The following is a 19,595-nucleotide window of genomic DNA, read 5'->3' on the forward strand; positions in this document are numbered from 1 at the left end:
AAATCCAAAAATTATCAACTTAAAATAGTCTACATGTTCATGCAATATGAATTCAAAATTGGTTTTCTGAACCTATATTGTGCATAAACAGACCTAATAAACTCAGAATAAACATCATTGCTTAAATATGCATTTCTTAAGTTAAACTAAAATAACAACACATACACATACACACACAATTTAAACAGTAACTTTATTATATCAAAAACATTAAAAAAATATTAAGAAAGAACACAATAAATAAAAATTACAGTAACAAAAAGGTGAATTCAACATCACTTGTTAAGCATTCCAAACCCTTTTTCTATGCTTATAAACATAAATATATATATATAAAAAACACCTCAAGCAAGCTACAAGGGCCTCCTTTTGGATAAGAAAATATACTTAGAATAACTATTCTCTCCTTTTTCTTTTATTTAGAAAGTTTTTGTCTCTCACAAACTTATTATCCTTTCAAAACTTAGAAAATCTTTGTGTTAGAGCCTTGAACCTTTACATTTAGGTTTATTTTTAATAAAATAAATAAGCCCTTAGAGGCAAGGTAAGAAATTTTTAATTTTAATAGCAGCATAATTATTTTATTGTGCTGCAAAAATTAAAATATAAAAAAACCTTTTTAGATGCAAGTTAAATAAACTTTTACTTTTAAAAGTAAATTAAATAATTATATGGTATAAAGAAATTGAAAAGACCAAACTGGGTCTAATTAATTCAATTATAAAATAACTAATAAACATTTTAAAAAAGATCAAATTACATAAAATAAATAATTTATTTTTTAAATAGATAAAATCAATCAAAACATTTCCATGGAATTGAACATTCTTATAACTTATTTATTTTTACGTTTTAAAAGTATTTTTGAAAAAAATAATTTTTTTTCTTCAATTTAATATTTTTAATGTATCAAATTATTTTAATGTCTTGATATTAAAAATAATTTTTAAAAAATAAAATAATATATATTAATATATTTTTAAATAAAAATACTTTAAAAACTAACTATTACCTTTTTCACATCATTTACTTAAAATAATATATATGGTTTTTAGAGTGCGTGGGGTTTACTTAATTACCATGGGAGCCACCAATTTTAATGTCTTCTCTTTATCTATATTTGTAGCTGTGGAGTTTTTATTTTTATTTTTTTACAGTCGATTGTCAGCTTGTTACGTAAAAAGATAAAATGACGTGTTCCACTACTTCTAGCTATGGTCACAATTACCTTGTACTAACCTGTCAGCAGCGATAAGCTGGAGAGACATCATTGGTACGAGGGTACAGCGGCAGCCACTAGAGAGCAGCATGCTATCTGTACGGAAAGAAAATAAAAAATGTTTTCCAGTCCAAATTTCTCAAAAACTCTTACAAAAACAAAATGTGTGTACCATTGAAAATGAATTAAAAAATAATAATTAGGGGTAAAATTAAACAATTAAATTTTTTTGAGAAACCAATGGTCAAAATAAAATAAGCAAAATGTTCAAGAATAATTTGGGGTAAAATTATAGGTATATTTAAAAAGAAAAGTTAAGAAAAAGTTGAAATTTGCTGCAATTGAAAAATTAAAGGATTAATGACCAAAATAAAAAAGAGGAAAAATTCAGGGTCCTATTAATTCAATCAATAATGAAATTGAAAAGAGAAATTAAGTGTGATGTTAAAATGAAATAAATATAGAAAATCAAAAGGCAAGGATTATCTTTGAGTAAACAGAAAGATTGAAGGACCTATTTGACCTTGGACATTTCAAAACAGTATCGAGGCTAAAAAAACCAAAATCAAAACAACGTCGTCTCCATGAAGTGAAATGGTGTGTTTCCCTTGAAATAACATTTTTTTTTCATTATCCAAGGAATAAAAAATAAAATAAAACATAAAAACAATGTCGTTTTGGAGGGCACGAACAATCTTCTTCTTCTTCCTGTTGATCATGGCTGAAACAAAAGGGTTTTTAACCCTTTCTGAGGGGCTAATTTTAGCTCCATTAACTTGTTGTCTCATACTTGCCGTAGACAAAAAAAAAAAAAAATTGTTACGTATTAAACAATTTATAATTTCTATTAGTATAACATATCTAAGTTGTAAAATCAAAATCAATTATATCAAATTACAAATAAATTTAAATTTTTTCAAATCACAAACAAACCCAAAAAAAAATCAGACTTTAATTCTCTATGAAAAAAGTTGTAAAATACTAAAATATACAAGCAACCTACGCTAAAAACACTAAAAAACAACAATATATTAACTTAAAATATAAATAAGTAGATTTACTTCCTTGGTGTATGGACTATTTAAAGAAAATTGTATCATGACAATGATGTTAACACTACATAATATTAGGTTGCCAAAATTTATAATGATGAGACCTAGTTTATGCCAAAATAGAAGGGAAAGGCTATTATTTTGATCTGTGGAGAAAGAAAAAAAAGGAAGAAAACAAAGAAGAAGGGGAGAATAGGGGTGTTGTTGGTTATAACACTTTTAGATTTACCAACGGAATGTAGCAACAAAATATATGGTTATTGATGATGTGTTATTTTGCCGGTAATTCCATTGGTATTCAATAATTTTCTAATTGTGAACTTGGGTTAATCTTCAAAATTCATAACCTGTTAAATTATAGATTTTGGCTCAATAAATAAGCAAAATTCAATGTTGAAGGAAGAAATTAGGAAAAAAAATCAAGTTAAAAATTTTGCCAAAGTAAAAAAATAGCAATAAAAAAATAAAGGAGTATGAAATCGTAAAAAAAAAAAAAATTTAAAATGATCTCAAATAAATAAATAGCAATAAAAAAAATAGAGGTCAGAACTTGACAAATTGAAAAATTAAAAGAAGATGAAATTGAAAACAAATTATAATTACATAAAATAATTCAAATAAATAAATATTAATTGAAATAAATAAATAAAAATGAGGGTCAAATTTGAAAAATTAAAAAAATAAAGAATGATGAAATTAAAAATAAAATTATTCAAATAAAATAATATCAATTGAAAGAATATAGACTAAATCCAAAGAGAAAACAAATTAAAGAGCTACCGTGAAATTTTAAAAGGTTAGGCATAGAAATCGAGGAGGAAAGGAAAAAAAAACAAATCAACACTAAACAAGTGGAAATTACACCACACGTGCCATACAGAAAGGTAGTTCCCACCATGATGAATCAGAAAACACCAAAGAATGTTGTTTTTTTTTTTATCGTTTTAAGGTACCACATATACCATTTAAACACAATAGGGCAACTTGCTAGTGCAATCCAGGCATGTGGCACCAATATTTTTTTTTTGTATTTATTAAAATATTAAATTTTCATTAAAACCACATAATAATCACAAAAAAAAATAAAATGAAAGTATAAATAAGCCCCTAGAGGCAAGGTAAGAAATTTTTAATTCTAAGAGCAGTATAATTATTTTATTGTACTGCTAAAATTAAAATATAAAAAAACCTTTAGATGCAAGTTAAACAAGCTTTTATTTTTAAAAGTAAATTAAATAATTATATGGTACAAAGAAATTGAAAAGACAAAACTGGTTCTAATTAATTCAATTCTAAAATGAATAATAAATATTTTTAAAAAGATCAAACTATTTCAAATAAATAATTTATTTTTTTAAATAGATAAAATGAATCAAGATATTTCCATGAAATTGAACTTTCTTATAGCTTATTTATTTGTACATTTTAAAAATGCTTTTAAAAAAAAATAATTTTTTTTCTTCAAATTAATATTTTTCATGTATCAAATCATTTTAATATTTTAATATTAAAAATAATTTTTAAAAAATAAAATAATATATATTAATATATTTTTAAATAAAAATACTTTAAAAACTAACTATTACCGCTTCCACATCATCTAATGGTTATTCGAATGCGTGGGGTTTACTTAATTACCATGGGAGCCACCAATTTTAATGTCTTCTCTTTATCTATATTTGTAGCTGTGGGGTTATTTTTTATATATAAAAAGATGAAATGACGTGTTCCACTACTTGTAGCTATGGTCAGTGGTCACCATTACCTTGTACTAACCTGTCAGTAGCGATAAGCTGGAGAGACATCATTGGTACGAGGGTACAACGGCAGCCCCTAGAGAGCAGCATGGCTATCTGTACGGAAAGAAAATCTCACCATATAAAATAAACTTCAAAGTTAAAAAAAAAAAATAGAAAAATATTTCCCTTAAATTAAGATAGCGTTTAAAAGTTGTTTTCTTATTTAAAAATATTTTTAAATAATATTTTTTTTATTTTTAAAATTTATTTTTAAAATCAACAAATCAAAATAATTTAAAATTATTAACACGAAAAGAAACACACTTTTTTACTTTGCCGACAACTTCATTACCCTCAAATGAAAAAAATGGATCACAACTAATAATTAACACTAGCTATTTGATACGCTCACCGTGATAGGTTGTAATTTTTTCTTTTAAAAATATCTTATGTATGTAGGTTGTTTTCAAAAAAATTTGAAAGTATGATTAAAAAAACTTATATAAATATCTAATTAAATAAATTAATAATTATTTATATAAATAAAAAAATCATTAATAATAATAAAAAAATAAAAATTTAAGAGATAAATATAAATCAAAATATTTAATATTATAATATGAGTCATTCACATAATTGTGTTTAATAAATTTATTTATGAAAATAAATTTGTAACAGGGATCCACATACACGTGAAATATATTTAATAAAATAAAAAAAATAATTACGTGCAAGGTTATGTATATTAAAATTTTTGTAAAAACACAAATGTTTTTATTTTAAAAAATATGTTTAATCTATATAAAATATAAAACAAATTATAAATGAATCAAACTAACTTCATAAAAAAATTAAACATACTTTATATAATTAAAAAATAATTGTTATTTTAAAAGGGCTAAATAAGCCAAAAACAAATAATATGTATTAATGAAAACTCAAATGCAAAAACTATTTTGAAAAATACATATAAAAAAGTAATAATTTAAAAAATTATATAAAAAATAGGAAATAAAAAAGAATGAGGCCATGCCCTATAGGCCTAGTAAGCCATGACCATAAAGAAAGGCCCGGCTTCTTTTTTTTTTCTAAAGTGATTGGAGTGGCCTATTTTTTGTCAAAAATAAATAACGTGTCATTTATTAATTCTAGAATCCGGCCACAGATATGGCCAAAACAATAAGGTTTTTTATCCAAAAAATCCATTTTGAACCTACTTTGACCCATAAACACTTGGAAAACACCATACGAACCTTGTTAAACCAATTGATGGCCTTCAAAAATGCAAAAAATGCCCCAAAACCCAAAATCAACTCGAAATTAAAAATCTTTCTGAGTTTAGACATGTTTTTATAAGTGTTTTCAAGGTTAAAAAAAACACCTAATCTTAACCCTCCTTATCATATGAAATATTTTGACGTAAAAATTAGACTGTTTTGATGGTCTAAATCTTCGACAACAAATGTTTTCTGTCTAAGTTGGAATTTAACAATCTCTTCTTTTTTCTTCACCCAAAATGGATTAAAAAAATAAATTTTAATATTAAAATATATGTTTTTAAAATTAAGCTGGAATCTAGTAACCTTTTAATATTGTTTTTAAAAGAAGAAAAAATTAACAAATGGGAGAAAATTGCACACGGTGACTTCTTGCTTGGCTATAGAATGAAACTTTCATTTTCCTGCAAACTGGTTAATAGAATGTTTGAAATTTTGGAAATAATTATTTTTTAAAGGAATTTTTGATTGAAAATATATTATAATAATATTTTTTTAAAATTAATTTTTATATTAGTCCATCAAAACAATTGAAAATATAAAAAATTAATTTAAATAAATAATTTTCTTTCAAAAAATTATAAAACACGAGTTGCACGCAAACTCAAACAGTTCATACTATTTCTTTTAATATTTTAGGGTTTTTGAGTTTTACAAATATTTTTTTAAAAAAATATTTTTTTTTATTTTTAAATCATTTTAATATATTAATATAAATACTTAATACACATTACTCTCAGACACTGGTGTTGTAGGGAGTTGACGTTGATTTTCTGTGGCGCACAGTACCAGGAAAAGACAGGATAGAAATAGTTAAGAAGAACCGAAACAAAAGACTTCTGACCAGTCCTTGCAAGCCCACAACCTTCTTGCGAAGCTCAATGACAGCTTGAATTATTGGTAGGTTGCTCTACTTCACCACCTTGATTCTTTTAAAACTACCTTTTATGTTTTAAATTTTTAGCTAGGGTTGTTTTTAGATTATGTGCTGTTGTCGTCGTCTTTTGTACTCAGTTCCGGATTCTTGGCTTGATTTGGCAAAAGTTTGCTCTTTGCGGCTCTTATTATTATTTTTTTATCTAATTTTCTTTCCCTAACTTTATCACAGAGGGGGATTCTATACATTTCTATTTACAGAAATATTCTCTCACTGGTGTACCTGATTTTTTCTTCATTTTCTTTTTATTATAATTTGTTTCCACTTTTATTGAAGCAAGATAGTTTTTTCATGATCTGAAGCAGTCAGTAGACACTTGCTTTCTTCAATTAATTTTCCTCTCTGTGTTATAATTACACCTTTATCTCTCTCTCTTTCTTGTGGGTTGATTTTCTGTGACCAAAGATCCCTCCTTGATTTCTTGCAATCAAGATCCACTATTTTACATTGACGTAACTCCAGATCTTCAATTGATATTCTTCCTTATGAAAGGACTTCTTTGGGTAAGGAAGTGATCGAGATTTCTTTATTTCGTCAAATTCATCTCTCTTTCTTCTCCTCCTTTTTCTGTTCAAGTCTTTGAAAATATGTAAGACATGTGTGCGTATATGCCAGTCAGAAAACATTTTATTTCCCTGTAAATATACTTGTTAAGTATGCAGGATGCATGCTTTTTTCTCATTTTATGTAAAGGGTATTGATTTTTCTGTCTGTAAACATCGATATTGTCCTCTATTAAAGAGCATGTAACAAAGGGTCTGTGGTTTTTGTGCTCGGTCTCTCTCCCTCTCTTAGGGATTCTATTTTGATCATTATATATGCGATGACTCATCTTGGTTGATTTTGCATGAAGGGTGAGTTGAAGTTTTTTTACTTGGTGAAGATGACTCGGAAGAAAATCCAGATCAAGAAGATAGACAACACAGCTGCAAGGCAAGTTACTTTCTCAAAGAGGAGAAGAGGGCTTTTCAAGAAAGCTTATGAGCTCTCAACTCTATGTGATGCTGAGATTGCTCTCATGGTGTTTTCTGCAACTGGCAAGCTTTTTGAGTACTCAAACTCAAGGTTCTTCTCCTTTTCATTTTCTTATTATTTTTCCTTCTTTATTATGTCATCTGTGATCTCATTGATCAACCTAGGATTCATTAACTATGGTTTCTTCTGAACCCTACAAAATTGAAAAAAGAAGAGAATGGCTGAAGTGGATGTACAATAGAATCTTTTGATATCTGTGAGCGAAATAATATTTCTCGAGGGAAAAGGAGAGATTGGCACTGATTATATGAATGTTTTGATGTCAGTTGCAGCCACTTATTGCAAGTTCAAATCCTTTTCAAGGATTATTGACACATCCACTTAATTATGGCTCCTCTTAATGCCACCTTTGTATGAAACTTGATTAATTTATGGTTTAATGTCTTAATTGTTTTATATATACATGTATAGTCACTATGTTTCCTTCTTAACAAAAAAAACGACTAGGTTTCCCACGTGTCATTAAGTTGCTCTTGCTGTCCTCTAGACACCCAGAAACCACAACTTACTACAAGGACGTGCTCATAAAATATAGGGCATAGACGACTGAATCAGATAAGGCCCTCTTTTTCCAGAAAACTAAAGGGAAAATCCTGAAACTTCAATACCCCTAAGCTAATATAGTACCACCTATATGTATTCTTTGATAAAGAGATTGATTACAACTACTCATATCGTATAATGATGTATGAGCAACTAGTGCTGCAGTCTGAAGTGACTTGTAGCATATATATAGTTTTTATGTGGAAAAAAGAGAGTATCTTCACTGTCTTAATTTGTTTAGTACTATATTGATATAATTGCCTGATTTGTACTCATTAATTGTAATTAATCTTTCAGTATATCCATAGTCATAGAAACCAGAACGAGTGTTTTTTTTTTTAAAAAAAAAAAAACTTTGGAGATAAAAGATATCTTGGGCTAGGGTAACATATACAAACTCCATTACATGAAAGATTTGCAGGGAAGAAGATCAAAATCTTATCATGGGGGTGGATTCGCAAAACACTAATTGGTACTTTTTACCTCTTAAATTGTTATTGGATGAATCAACACATAGCTTCAATGTCTAATATATGATGAACTACAAAAACAATAATGTCCCATATATATATGTATATATATATTAGTATGACAAATATTTATCAATATCGAGGATCAATTTCTTTCTACAACGTGATTGTAAATGTTTAATGATAGATATGGTAAATGGGTTTGTTGGAGCAGGTTTACATCATACACGTAGCCTTTTCAATTTCTCTTAGCATCAATATCCAGTCTTCCTCTAGTTTTTTTCTGTCTATATATACGACCAGCCTCCTGTGCTGCCAGCATAAGATTTAACCTTGTCAAGCACACCTCCAAACTTTCTGTCTCTGTACGAGGCTTCCAAATTTTCTTACATTTGTTGATACCTTTTCCTCGTTTATCTTTATAATTATGTCTGTTTCACTTCCTCCATTGTTAATTTCATCAGCAAAAGACAAATCCATATGAATGATACCATTGTTTAGCACAGATTGATAATATGGCAAAATGAGAATTTGATTATTAGTAGATATTAATCGAACTGGTATTGGATATTGAGGAGCCGTTGCTTCTTCTTCTTCTTCTTGTTTTTTTTTTTGACTTGCTTGCTTTTATAACTTCAATATGATAGGGGAGAAGTGAGGTTTTTAACATCAGCCATAAACACTGCCTTTTCATCTCCCTTTCCTTTCACCTCCTCATTGGGTTGCGGGAACCTAACTTTAATCCTACTTACTCTTAACCACTGACTGCGATTTCACAGGTAATGAGATTATGCTCTAATTATAGGAAAAATTGTATGATGAATCTTAATTAGGCTAGATAAGTGTCCCTTTCTCTCTAAACTTTCAAGTCATCGAAAATTAGTCACTTACCAGTTTCAAGTTTGACATTTCTCCAGCTACATTTCATTTGAAATCATATATATTATACATATATTACTTTATACATGTCCAAACATGGGGTAAGCTGAGGTCCTTGTTCCTTTTCAGCTTCAATGGGAACCAGTAGACCATTGGTTTCAATTACAAGTTCAACCATTGGTGCCATTTCTCGTTTTCTTTTCCTACAATATTGTTTAATTCAATAGTTTTAACACCAATTTCCTTTCTGTTTTGGGGTTAAAATTAAAGCACTTCCTTTTCTTTCCCTTTTGACTTTGTTGCTATTGAAAAAATATAGAAAATAGTTGTGTCCAATGCTTTAATTTGAAGGATCTTTCGTTAAGGTGACACTTGCCAATGCTTCTAATCCTGCTCACTATTTCATAATTAACGTTCTTAATGAGTGAAGTGCTGCTCCTAATTAAATTAAAAAGTTGCGATACTTTAGAAAGAGTAATGCTATAAACAAACTTTTTATATAAAATTCTCATATATATATATATATATATATATATATTGATAGATATTTTTTTCTTATAAAGGATCAATAATTTATCTATCATTCGTGCATGGACCATATATTTTATCACTCACCATTTAACATATATTAGTTTCTATGAGATTTTAATATAAAACATTTGTTTGTAAATCATTTTTAAAAATTCTCTAACTTCTTGTATAATGCCTACGATATAGTGCTGAGTAACACCAAAAAAAAAAAGAATTAGAGCTTATTTAATAAACATTTTAGTGTTTCCTATAAAAAGAAAACATTTCAGTGGTAAGGTCTTTAGAGTTAAAGATTACTCTCATGCATGTTTCACAAAATTTCACCTAAACAATGGAAAAGAAAAACATTTTCTACCAACCTAAAGGAAACAAGTGGTGTAAAACATTTAAAGCTTGTTTTCTTTTTTCCTTTATAAGCCAAGGCTTCATGCCAAGACGGCAGGAAATTAACCAACTTGTAGAAAACAACACAAAGCAAAATCTGTAAAGGTAGCAGGTAGAGAAGAAACAAGAATAGAAGAGAAAATAAAACACCTTAAGAACACTTTAAGAAGAGAGGAAAAACCCTAAGGAAGAAAAGTACTAATTTTCTCGATCAATTTTAATTACAAGTACTAAAACCTGACAAAAAAAGAGGTAACTTGTAGAGTAGAGGATCTACCTCCCTAAGAGGAAAGTATGTATGATCACCTTGCCCTAACCATTATATATCCCGCTTTGCTTTTTCTAACCTAGACTAGCTAATCTTGCTCTCCGTATCCTTCTTCATTTCCTGCTGCTGCATTTCTGGTTTTACCGTGGCTTTCATGCATTCTCTGTTGGATTTGACACTATATATGTCTATCTTCTTCATTTTGTTTGCCCTTTTGGATTTGTCAAGTTTCTAGGCAGACCTTCTTTCCAAGGTTGGTAGTTTGCTGCTGGAATATATAGAAGCAGCAAATTTTTCGTCTTTTCTCTCCAAGCTGGTTGTTTTATGGGATCTTGGTGAGCCTTTTTTTCATTCTATGCTTACAAAATAAATAAATAATAATGAAAAACAAATTAAAATATGTATGATCACCTTGCCCTAACTATTATCTATCCCGCTTTGCTTTTTCTAACCTAGACTAGCTAATCTTGCTCTCTGTATCCTTCTTCATTTCCTGCTGCTGCATTTCTGGTTTTACCGTGGCTTTCATGCATTCTCTGTTGGACTTGACACTATATATGTCTATCTTCTTCATTTTTTGTTTGGACTTTGTTTGCCCTTTGGGATTTGTCAAGTTTCTAGGCAGACCTTCTTTCCAAGGTTGGTAGTTTGCTGCTGGAATTTATAGAAGATTTGTCAAGTTTCTAGGCAGACCTTCTTTCCAAGGTTGGTAGTTTGCTGCTGGAATTTATAGAAGCAGCAAATTTTTCGTCTTTTCTCTCCAAGCTGGTTGTTTTATGGGATCTTGGTGAGCCTTTTTTTCATTCTATGCTTACAAAATAAATAAATAATAATGAAAAACAAATTAAAATATGTATGATCACCTTGCCCTAACCATTATGGCTCCTTCAAGCCAGGGTGCTTAGCGCCATTGGTTTGTGCATCATCTGGGATTTTATTTATAGGAGATAGTTACTTTCCTATTGATAATGATCTATTTATCACTGAAAAGAGAGATTCTTTCTAATTAGACAAGAGAGGGTGTTTTTTTGAAATAATTTTTGGAATAATCTTAGTGGCTGGCAGTTAAATTTTCTACCAATGTTACTATTAGCTAGTTTTTACCTGTTCTTCATCACCAATAATTCAGGAAATGACTTGGCCTTCCTTTTGTTCTTAAAGCATGGGGCAAGTGATTGAAAGGCGCAATCTGCATCCAAAGAACATCAACACGCTCGATCAACCATCTCTTGAGAAACAGGTAATTAGTTTTTTTATTGTAGCTTATCGAGTTTTTAATTTATACCGATATAAAGATTGATGTTCATATAAATGGAAGAAATGAATAAAGGATAAACAATAATTGTTTTTTTTCCCTTGCTGATTAATGTTGGATTGATAAGTCAAATACCAATTGCATGGCTAGATTTTGTTATGACTTGTTTTTTTTTTCTTTTAATTATTTTCTATAAAATCATTTTCCCTGTCTTTTCTTTCACTTAAATATGTTTATTTTTATTGTTGAGGAGAAGTATAATTTTTTTTGTTTTATCCAATGCCACTTAACTTATTTTCTAGTTTTATCAAAAGTAACAAATTCTGATTTTATCATAGATCTTGTGATGAACATTTGTTTAGCGAAATTCTAAGACATAACTACTCCACCAAGAGTGAAGACATCAACTAGTATATTGTCGACCCAAAACTTTTTCACGTTGGCATCTTTAGCCTTGTATTTTCAATCAAAAACTTCTCGTAGTATCTTTGCACTATTGATTAAACTATACGCATCATATAGTATATTGTCCAAGCTATTCAAGATGTTATTCTTACACATGAAATTGATGTGCATCCATGCATCCATAATTGTCTTAATAGTAGGATCATATCATCACTCAAAGCTTTGATGCATCTTCGATCAAGAACTTTTATAACTTCAAGGTGGTGAGAATGAAGAGCATCTTTTGTTGCTATATTTTAAAACTCATACCTTTGAACTTCTCAAGTTTCACATCATGCGCCAAATAAGGTGATGATGAAATTCTCTTTACTGAAACAATGTTCTTAGATTTCTAACCGTGCACCATAAATAAAATATGATGGTAGAATTTTGCATGTTGAAACAACATTTAATATTACTAAAGTAATATTTTGAAAAACTAAAAGCTACTAGGGCCAATTGACTAGTCTTGCTTTAACCTTTTTTCTTCCTCTTTCCTTTTTTTTATGTGAGAAAGTAACATTTCAAAAACTTTGGTCATTTGATTAAAATAAAATAATAGAACTCATATTGTATAGTTTTATAATATGTAACTAATAAATGATTTTAAACTAAATTAATATCATGGAGCAACATATGCAACAACATGTGTCAGAAATTGGGTTATTTTGTTTTATATAGTAGTAGCAGTAATAATAATTATTCAAAAAGAATTACTTTATAAAATAATTAAATTTTAAAATGTCTTAAGATTATTGGATTTAATAATCAAAGAAAGTTTAATCCATTTTCACAAAGATAAATAAAACTAAATTTATTTAACTTAAGCTGGTTAATAATTAAATCTAAACTTTAGATCCAATAACAAGTCACATACTACAAAGAATAAGATAGACATGCATAAAGAGCAATATATATATATATATATATATATATATATATATATATATATATTAGCATGCCAACAAAAGATATTAAAGACTTCAATCATTAACAAATTAAATTTCACATACTTGTTGAAGCTCTAATTACACGATACAACAGAAAGCGGTGATTGTTGCGAGAGTTGTACCATTTGTCGATTGGTGCATATATAAGATGCAAATCTTCTTCTAGGATTCTACAGTTATATTACTAAGTGTTGCTGCGATTTTAACATTAAACCTAAGCAAACTTAAGAAAAGTGACTCTCTTTCTCTCTATATAAAAACATGAAAACTAAAATAACCACAAAAGATGAAAGTAGAGGAAGATAATTTAGAATGAATATTTTTTTTTTGTTGATTTTTCATAAACAAGCAAGAGGCCTTCAAAGAGAAGAAGAGTTTCTTCCATTTCAATATGGGATAAAGGTTGTATACACCTATATATAGGCCTTGGAAGAGAAGAATAATTTTTATTTTCTCAATGGGGGACGAAGTTTTATAGTTGGATTTTGGTATTTTGTCAACTCCATCAAGGGTTGCTTGAAATCAATTTCTCATTTACCTATAATTAGTTTTAGACATTTTAGTATTTCATATTATAGTTCTCATGTTGAAGAAAAGTAATTTGTTTCAAAAACTTTAAATTAAGTTGAAGATGGAGAAGATAATGATTTTGTTTCAAGAATCTAACTTTATTAAATCATACAAGATAACTTGTTTATGCATTAACAAAAGGCAATATTCTTTTGTCCTTTTAGCTTGATGGTGGTGTGCATGCCATGCTGATCAAAGAAATAGCAAAGAAAAACCGTGAACTGAGGTAAATTACAGGACTAATAATGGTTGATACCATAGATGAACATTCCTATTTGCAATGCTGAGAGATAAAATGATCCATTGATGACAGGCACATGAGGGGAGAAGACCTACAAGGATTGGACTTGGAAGAACTACAGAAATTAGAAAAAATAATGGAAGGAAGCTTGCGTCGCCTGGTGGAAGAAAAGGTTTGTGCAGTCTTTTCTTGTCTTAATTCAGTAGATAGGCTGAAAACTTTGCACAATACCTAATACATATGTTTAAACTTCTATTTGATTCAGGGGGGTAAAATTATAAACGAGATCGATGCTCTCAAGACCAAGGTCACATTCCTTACTCCGAACGTTTTTAGGCAAAGATTCGTAGCTTCAAAACTTCATCCTGAATCAAAAAAATTAAGCACAAGCCATATAAATGATGTGCATGAACTGATATTTTTACCATACGTAAACAAATGATTACAACGGTCACTCTCTGTTCAATTTCATATTATTTTTGGTTAATTTTTAGGGGGAGCAATTAATAGAAGAGAACCAGCGATTGAAGCAACAAGTGAGACTCCGAGATCTCTCACGGATTTGCAGTCCCTTCTTGTTACACGCTCGTAATTTTGACTTCATTTTTTATATGGCAGGTGATGAGTTTGTTAGCAGGACAAGGGCATTTGCTCGAACCAGGCCAGTCCTCAGATTCTTTGGTGACCAATATCAGCAGTATGGGCTCAGTTGATCCTCGCCAGGACTGTGACAGCTCTTGTGCCTTTCTCAAACTAGGGTTGGCTTGTTACACTCATTCTCATGCAAATAAAGTTCTTCCAACTATCATAATGGTTTTGATTTCTGACAGTGTTAATTTTTATATAACGCAACTCCAAAATTCTTGCAGGCTACCATTTCCTGATTGAATCTGGGAGATGGAGGGTTCTATCAAGTGTTTAATGCCCTAGCAGTCATCCATTTAACTTAATTAATGGTGTGTTACTATTGCTTTCAAATACAATTTCATCTTTGCTTGTAGTTAATAAAATTCCTGTGAGCCCTTTACATGTCTGCTTGTTGATTAGAGAAATTTGTAGTGTTGTGTGCGCGCGCGCCCGGGTCCGCGTGTAGATGAACCAAGGCTTCTCTTGTTTCCTTAAATTAGGAGGAAATGAGTTGTAGCTAGTGGAAGGAGGAGTTGTATCCCTTTTTATGGTATTGTAGCAGATTTGGATGAAGCTGCCATGTCTACCTTGGTTCTTATCATTTTCTCAGTTTTAAGCTGATTATGAGCTGTGAAATTCTTTGCATTTGTGCCCTTTATATATATATATATATATATATATATATATATATATATATATATATGTGTGTGTGTGGCTGATTTATCAATGAAAAAAGATAAAACATGCAGCAAGTTGTTGGCAGTGAAAAGACATTTATCCAAAGAAGCCCATTAAATATTATTTCTCATTGTAACACCCCCAAAATAAAATTTTCATATAAAATAAATTCAGATGCTTAAGGCTCACATAACAATGAATTTTTCAATTAGAAACTTTTTCCACAAATTGGAGTTTAAGTTATTACCCCTAATAAGGAAAAAAGCTTGAGAATTCAGAATTTATATATATATATATATATATATATATATATATATGTATATATATAATTTTGGTGGATTTCTCAAATAAATTTTTTTTCCACAAAGGAGTTTAGGTGATTACCCCTTATATGCTCTTGAAAAAAAAAAAAAAAAACAGAAGCCCAGAATCAAGAAAGCAAGCCAGATCGAATCAACCCTCTAGAAACTAGTCTCTGCAAATCTCGAGTCAAAGCGGCGAAACTCAAGCGCTCACAATCCACCTCGTGCAATTCCACGCGGTGCAATTGCCGTGGGCATGCATGCCATTTGCTTCCCAATAATCACCTCTGCTTTGTGCATTATTGTCGGTGGTTCCCGCTAAAGACTTGCTCTAAATCAACAAACATATATAGACTCCCCTACGTCCACTCTCTCCAATATTTCTCTTTGCTTTGTCAAGAAAGCCAATCTCTCTTTCTCCTTATATCCATCAAATCTTAAAAGGGTTTGTTTCTCTTAGTTTGAATTTTGTGGCCATGGATGAAAACTACGATGTAATTGTTCTAGGAACCGGTCTCAAGGAATGCATTCTCAGTGGTCTTCTTTCTGTTGATGGACTCAAAGTAAATCCTTCTTAATTAATTATGTTTTCATGTTTATAATTTAAATTTGATGGAAATATAGTTAGATTAGTGTTGAAAACACATTGAATTTTTAAATTGTTAATTTGTCTATAAAAAAAAACATGTTCTTAATATAAACTTACATATATAATTTAATTGATTATTCAATTTTTTTCTTGGATAAATCCATTTGAATCTTCATTTGAAACAGGTATTGCATATGGATCGCAATGACTATTATGGAGGAGAATCTACATCTCTTAATCTTAATCAGGTTATTCTCTTATGTCTATGTTGTAAGAACTTTAAATTTAATTGTTGATTATTTTTCTATGTTCTTTTATATGTTTACATGATTTTTTCCCCTAACCCTTTTCATGATAACCCTTTTCATGATTACAGCTATGGAAGCGTTTCAGGGGAAGTGATACACCTCCGGAGAGCTTGGGTGCAAGCAAGGAGTACAATGTTGATATGATACCTAAGGTATTTTGTATGACATTCTATGATTTGTTTGTTGTTAACTGATAAAGTGCAATAACATGATGTGTTTATGTTGTCTTTTTATTTCTTTATCGATTTGTTTTGCTAGTTTATCATCGCCAATGGTGGTTTGGTCCGTGTTTTGATACACACAGATGTTACTAAGTATCTTCATTTTAAGGCTGTTGATGGTAGTTTTGTGTACAACAAAGGAAAGGTACAATATATTTGCATGATCACAATTTTTTCTCTACAATTTAGATTAAAAAAACAACAAAATATATGAGAAGTAATGATGATTTTCAGATCTACAAAGTCCCAGCAACTGATGTGGAAGCACTAAAATCACCATTGATGGGATTGTTTGAGAAACGTCGTGCTCGAAAGTTCTTCATTTATGTCCAAGACTATGAGGAAAATGATCCCAAATCTCATGAGGGTCTGGACTTGACCAAAGTTACAGCAAGAGAGGTTATCTCGTATGTGTCTCATCAACATTTCTCTTTTCATTGATAAATATTTTAATTTAGTTAAAATGGCATCATCCATATTTGGTGGAAGAACTTGAATGAATATATAAATGATCTTATGGATAATGGATGATGTTGATGAAAAGGAGGAAGGAAAACAACTCTGTACCTTGATGTATATTTGGCTAGTCAATTTTATATACTAGATTAATTCTTCTTCATAATATTTCATGTAGAAAATACGGGCTTGAAGATGATACAATTGACTTTATTGGTCATGCCTTGGCTCTTCATCTTGATGATAGTTATTTAGATCAACCAGCTTCGGATTTTGTGAAGAGAATGAAGGTGCATTTGAAATTCTTTGAATATTTGATGGTTATCGGGAAAAAATGATTTTCAAGTTTTCTGCTGTTTTCTTTTGGTAAAGCTTTATGCAGATTCTTTGGCACGTTTCCAAGGAGGATCACCCTATATCTATCCACTTTATGGACTAGCAGAATTGCCTCAGGTTTGTTCAATCTATAGTTATCGTGTAGGTTTCGAAAGTGAATAAGTTTTCATAACAGATTGTGGTATTTTGTCAGTCATTTGCACGCTTAAGTGCAGTATATGGTGGAACTTACATGCTCAACAAGCCAGAATGTAAGGTAAAATTGCGATAATAACTTGTATCCATGGCCTCGATCATTTTTAAGATATGAATCTGGGATTGTTGATTAGTCGCCTACTTGATCATCATAAATTATCTTGAGCATTGACAGGTAGAGTTTGACGAGAGTGGTAAAGCCATTGGTGTCACCTCAGAAGGAGAAACTGCTAAATGCAAGAAAGTTGTTTGTGACCCATCATATTTGCCAAATAAGGTAATCCACGTCAATTTTTTAAATAATATTAAGATCTTCACTACTTTGTATGGTGAAATGGACATTGTTATCGCCTTTATTTATCATTGCTTTAATGCAACAGGTTAAGAATGTTGGGAAAGTTGCTCGTGCTATTTGTATAATGAGCCATCCTATTCCTGCCACTAGTGATTCTCACTCTGCGCAAGTTATTCTGCCACAGAAGCAACTTGGACGCAAATCAGACATGTATGCAACTGCAATTTCTTGCTCAGAATTTATTTCTACAAGTTTCTGTGTAGTTTAAGCCCACTTAGCTCTCATATAAGCACAATTTTTCTGCAACTTCCATTGATATCTCATTTTTCGTTCGAAGTGATTCGTTGTAGTGATCAGTTAACAATAATTTATCCTGAGACAATATGATTAAGGTTTTGCTTGGATAAAAATAAGACAACATATAGACTTTAATCTGACTATTGATATTTGTAGCCTATGTCCTTCTAATCACTGAAATATAACGCAACATGCATAACAACTAGTCCTCATTTAAGATATTTTGTTAACTTTCCACATTGCTTCTCTAGGTACCTCTTCTGCTGTTCTTATGCTCACAATGTTGCTCCACAAGGAAAATTCATTGCTTTTGTTTCAGCTGAAGCTGAGACAGACAACCCTGAGATAGAACTGAAGCCAGGAATTGACTTGTTGGGTCCAGTAGATGAGATTTTCTATGAAACTTATGACAGATATGTGCCCATAAATACTATGAAAGATGACAATTGCTTCATTTCTACTGTAAGTATTTGCATGTCACTCACACCATTTTTTTCCCTTTGTCTGAAAAGAAAACGAATTTTCTTTTCTATTTTTAAATAAGCTTAATATAGCTTTAATTATTTCTCTCTGTTTTTTAGAAAATCCAGCATTAGTGATCAAAATCTTGATATTTCTTGCAGAGCTACGACGCAACAACACATTTTGAGACCACAGTACAAGATGTTATTGCAATGTACAGTGAGATAACTGGAAAGGTAAGTGTCTCAGAATTCCTGAGGTGACCCTTTGCTTTGTAAATGATTTATAAAGAGAAATTTTCTCTCTAGATTTTCAATAACATAAGTTTTCAAAGAAAAAAAAAAGAACAACAAGACCTTTTCTAGATCCTCTCTAAATTGTTGGCTTTGAAATCTTTTTGAAATAAACATATAATTAACTTGTAATTTTCTCTTTCTTTTTTGGTGGTGCAGACTCTTGATCTTTCTGTGGATTTGAGTGCTGCAAGCGCTGCTGCTGAATAAAGTTCTACATTGCTCAAAGAATTTAGTGGAACAACATTTATTAGATTTTAAATCATTCAATGTCTCTTCCTGTTGAAGACAAAATTAAATAATGTTCTGTATTTTGTTCTAATTTTATTAATCTGTTGTTTTGCAAAACTATGCTAATGTACTTTTAATTGGACAAACAATCTTATTTCACTCTTTATTTTTTTGGTTCGAAACTTCATATATACACAACACTTGGTATGGTTATCATGCAATTGAGCACATGATCTGTAACTTGATGGGAAGATCTGCATTCACAAGCTTGTGCACACCTTTGAATGTGCATATAAAAACGTCAAATCACACCCATCTAGATGTGTCCATGATCTATAGTCTAATTTAGTCGTTATAAATATTAATTTGATGGTAAACTCAAGTAAAATTCGATAAAATTAACTTAAAAAATAATAATAATATCATTTTAAAAAATATAACTAACCTAAAATATCAGTAACCTAGTAACTGAAATCTTAAACAAAGTTAGACTCGGTGTCTAAGATATATT

The 19,595-nt window shown here is 29.9% G+C and overlaps 2 protein-coding genes across 4 annotated transcripts; both read left to right on the forward strand.

Moving 5' to 3' along the window:
• The first annotated feature begins 6,031 nt into the window (after nucleotides 1-6,031).
• LOC7486069 (MADS-box protein JOINTLESS) lies at nucleotides 6,032-14,994 on the forward strand. Of its 3 annotated transcripts, none has more exons than XM_002310452.3 (9): nucleotides 6,032-6,187; nucleotides 7,078-7,289; nucleotides 11,496-11,574; nucleotides 13,718-13,779; nucleotides 13,867-13,966; nucleotides 14,060-14,101; nucleotides 14,289-14,330; nucleotides 14,413-14,552; nucleotides 14,664-14,994. In XM_002310452.3, exons 2-9 carry the CDS (start codon nucleotides 7,108-7,110, stop codon nucleotides 14,680-14,682), a joined length of 666 nt encoding a protein of 221 aa, XP_002310488.1. In that variant the 5' UTR covers nucleotides 6,032-6,187; nucleotides 7,078-7,107; the 3' UTR covers nucleotides 14,683-14,994. The 3 variants fall into 3 exon arrangements, with proteins under 3 accessions (XP_002310488.1, XP_052310568.1, XP_006380343.1); XM_052454608.1 differs by having other exon boundaries at nucleotides 7,108-7,289; XM_006380281.3 differs by lacking the exon at nucleotides 6,032-6,187 and adding an exon at nucleotides 6,257-6,727.
• Nucleotides 14,995-15,767: 773 nt separating this feature from the next.
• LOC7486068 (guanosine nucleotide diphosphate dissociation inhibitor At5g09550) lies at nucleotides 15,768-19,250 on the forward strand. The gene is made up of 13 exons (XM_002310451.4): nucleotides 15,768-15,964; nucleotides 16,176-16,238; nucleotides 16,367-16,450; nucleotides 16,557-16,664; nucleotides 16,754-16,926; nucleotides 17,154-17,265; nucleotides 17,348-17,428; nucleotides 17,505-17,567; nucleotides 17,682-17,783; nucleotides 17,887-18,011; nucleotides 18,350-18,560; nucleotides 18,722-18,796; nucleotides 19,013-19,250. Exons 1-13 carry the CDS (start codon nucleotides 15,878-15,880, stop codon nucleotides 19,061-19,063), a joined length of 1,335 nt encoding a protein of 444 aa, XP_002310487.1. The 5' UTR covers nucleotides 15,768-15,877; the 3' UTR covers nucleotides 19,064-19,250.
• The last annotated feature ends 345 nt before the right edge of the window (nucleotides 19,251-19,595 follow it).

Source organism: Populus trichocarpa, chromosome 7 (genome assembly GCF_000002775.5).
Source record: "Populus trichocarpa isolate Nisqually-1 chromosome 7, P.trichocarpa_v4.1, whole genome shotgun sequence".
NCBI classification, from domain to species: Eukaryota; Viridiplantae; Streptophyta; class Magnoliopsida; order Malpighiales; family Salicaceae; genus Populus; species Populus trichocarpa.

Coding starts and splice junctions, on each gene's coding strand:
- LOC7486069 (XM_006380281.3), top strand. Junction 7,290..11,495: donor TTTGAGTACTCAAACTCAAG/GTTCTTCTCCTT, acceptor TTGTTCTTAAAG/CATGGGGCAAGTGATTGAAA. Junction 14,331..14,412: donor ACCAGCGATTGAAGCAACAA/GTGAGACTCCGA, acceptor TTTATATGGCAG/GTGATGAGTTTGTTAGCAGG.
- LOC7486068 (XM_002310451.4), top strand. CDS start 15,878: ATGGATGAAAACTACGATGTAATTGTTCTAGGAACCGGTCTCAAGGAA. Junction 16,451..16,556: donor ATGTTGATATGATACCTAAG/GTATTTTGTATG, acceptor TTGTTTTGCTAG/TTTATCATCGCCAATGGTGG. Junction 17,784..17,886: donor CATCATATTTGCCAAATAAG/GTAATCCACGTC, acceptor TTAATGCAACAG/GTTAAGAATGTTGGGAAAGT.